Source organism: Bremia lactucae (assembly GCF_004359215.1).
Source record: "Bremia lactucae strain SF5 chromosome Unknown BlacSF5_NotPlaced_121_SHOA01000067.1_7162bp, whole genome shotgun sequence".
Taxonomy (NCBI): domain Eukaryota; phylum Oomycota; class Peronosporomycetes; order Peronosporales; family Peronosporaceae; genus Bremia; species Bremia lactucae.
The window spans coordinates 1-1,802 of NW_027152134.1; the positions used below are offsets into that span (position 1 = coordinate 1).

A 1,802-nucleotide genomic window follows, 5' to 3' on the forward strand; every position below is an offset into this window, starting at 1 on the left:
TCAACAAATCGCACGAATTCGGCCAATTGCAAAACTAGCATTTAGTTTGCTGGTGGGAAGGCCTCAATAAGCAGAGGTAGGAACTCAGCTGTTGCAATTTTGTACACGGGATGATTAACTACACCTAGAAGCGCAGCGGCAAATATGCTGTGGGAGACAACACCAACACTCTGTGATGACGTGTTCGAAAAGATAAAATTTAAGAACTTTGTTGCACGAATTTTTATCTCAGCGTCAGTCTCACGATGATCAGAGGTCCACCATGGGTCCGCATCAGATTTAATTTTGCTGAAGTCCAAGTGAGGGTACTCGAGTCGCTTTTCAGAGATGCTGCGACGCTGGTCGCAAGTGCTCACACCCAGTATCTCCCGTGCTAACTCTACCACTGTGCTTTTGATGTTTTGTTGATTTTGGTACGCAACGGAGTAAGTATGAAGTGTACGCTCTAGCGGAGACACCAGCACATTGTCGAGATGTAAGCCCATAGAAATCTCACCGTCGAGCATTTTCGACGCTTTTCCTGCTTGTATGACCCCGGTTTTTGTCAAGGGCGAATCCAAATACTCTGGCAGCTTAGAGTAGTAGCCGTCCCACGCGAACATGCCATACTTGTTAGTAGCGACGTTGTGGATACCTTCACCATGACGCAGAAATACCAGAAGCTTCACATTTCTGCCTTCAAGTCGTCCCGCGGCAACTTCAGCATGCACATCATGCCACGTGTATCCATCCTGCAGCCCCATGTGAGGAGGGTAAGACGCTGGGGGAGACTGGCTAGGATCCCGTTGACTAAAATATTTAGGAATGTAGCGATACCGAGATGACGTAGGATGCTGGCCACTAGCTTTGCATATCACGAAAAGAAGCGCACCGAGGATTACCGCCAACATTTTAGCGTTACGAGTTAAGCGAGATCCGAGAGACTGACGGAAAATTCAGATGTGAGGAGGAAAGGCTTCCAAACAGCAGAAATTTGTAGGACCTGGTACTGCGCTGATAGATGGGTTGTGGCAAATCAATCGCCGTTTTTATCACTTACTAACCATATCGAATTGTCGCGGATTTGCCGTTTTGCAATGTTAGGGTACCGCTCTTTGAAGCGAGCAATTACTGCTACTTCAATGTTCTTCTGCATCTGCGGGAAGCCAGCCTTAAAGTTATCATTGCGACATGTCTGTGAGTAGTATTATGTGTGGCAGACTAGCCGGGAAAAATCCTTCTCCGAAAGATATGCACTTGCTCTGATCTGCATCAGCGAAAAGCAAAAGCACCACAAAGTGTGTACGAGGCGTTTTTCTAAGAATCTTTGCAATCTACTCGAAATTGAGCAAATCAAGTCTCAAAAACAACATTTTGCAATCACTTTTTCCATCTTTTTCATGTACTTGATGATCGTATGAGCAATGCAAGGCTACAAAAAGGGTATGCGTTCGCAGGCAATCCTTGTGCAAGGGGCTTCAGTAACCAAGTCTTTACTTGTTCATAAAAATTAATCAAGTACACTCGAACAATTTTCTTGGTAGGAACAAATACGTAGCAACGGTCAAGATATATTCTGTACACCTGAGCGAAACTGACCACTGCATTTTAGCACCACCCACTCTTAAGAAATTGATCTTAAGAAATTGAGGTCTTACGGAATTTATTGAAATATTCTGCGTTGTCACTTTTATCAAACAAAATATTGCACTGTAGGTTAGAGCAGCTAAAATTATTAAAAAATGATCCGTAGCATAGAGCGGTATTGTTGAAGGTGGAGCATCAGGCGACGCCCCAGCAAAATGGAATGGCTGAACGAATGA

The 1,802-nt window shown here is 44.5% G+C and overlaps 1 protein-coding gene across 1 annotated transcript; it reads right to left on the bottom strand.

The window, feature by feature from the left end:
- Window positions 1-41: 41 nt before the first annotated feature.
- Window positions 42-890, bottom strand: CCR75_009825 (uncharacterized protein; the record flags this gene model as incomplete). The annotated part of the gene is made up of 1 exon (XM_067967861.1): window positions 42-890. One exon carries the CDS (start codon window positions 888-890, stop codon window positions 42-44), a length of 849 nt encoding a protein of 282 aa, XP_067817642.1.
- Between the last annotated feature and the right edge of the window lie 912 nt (window positions 891-1,802).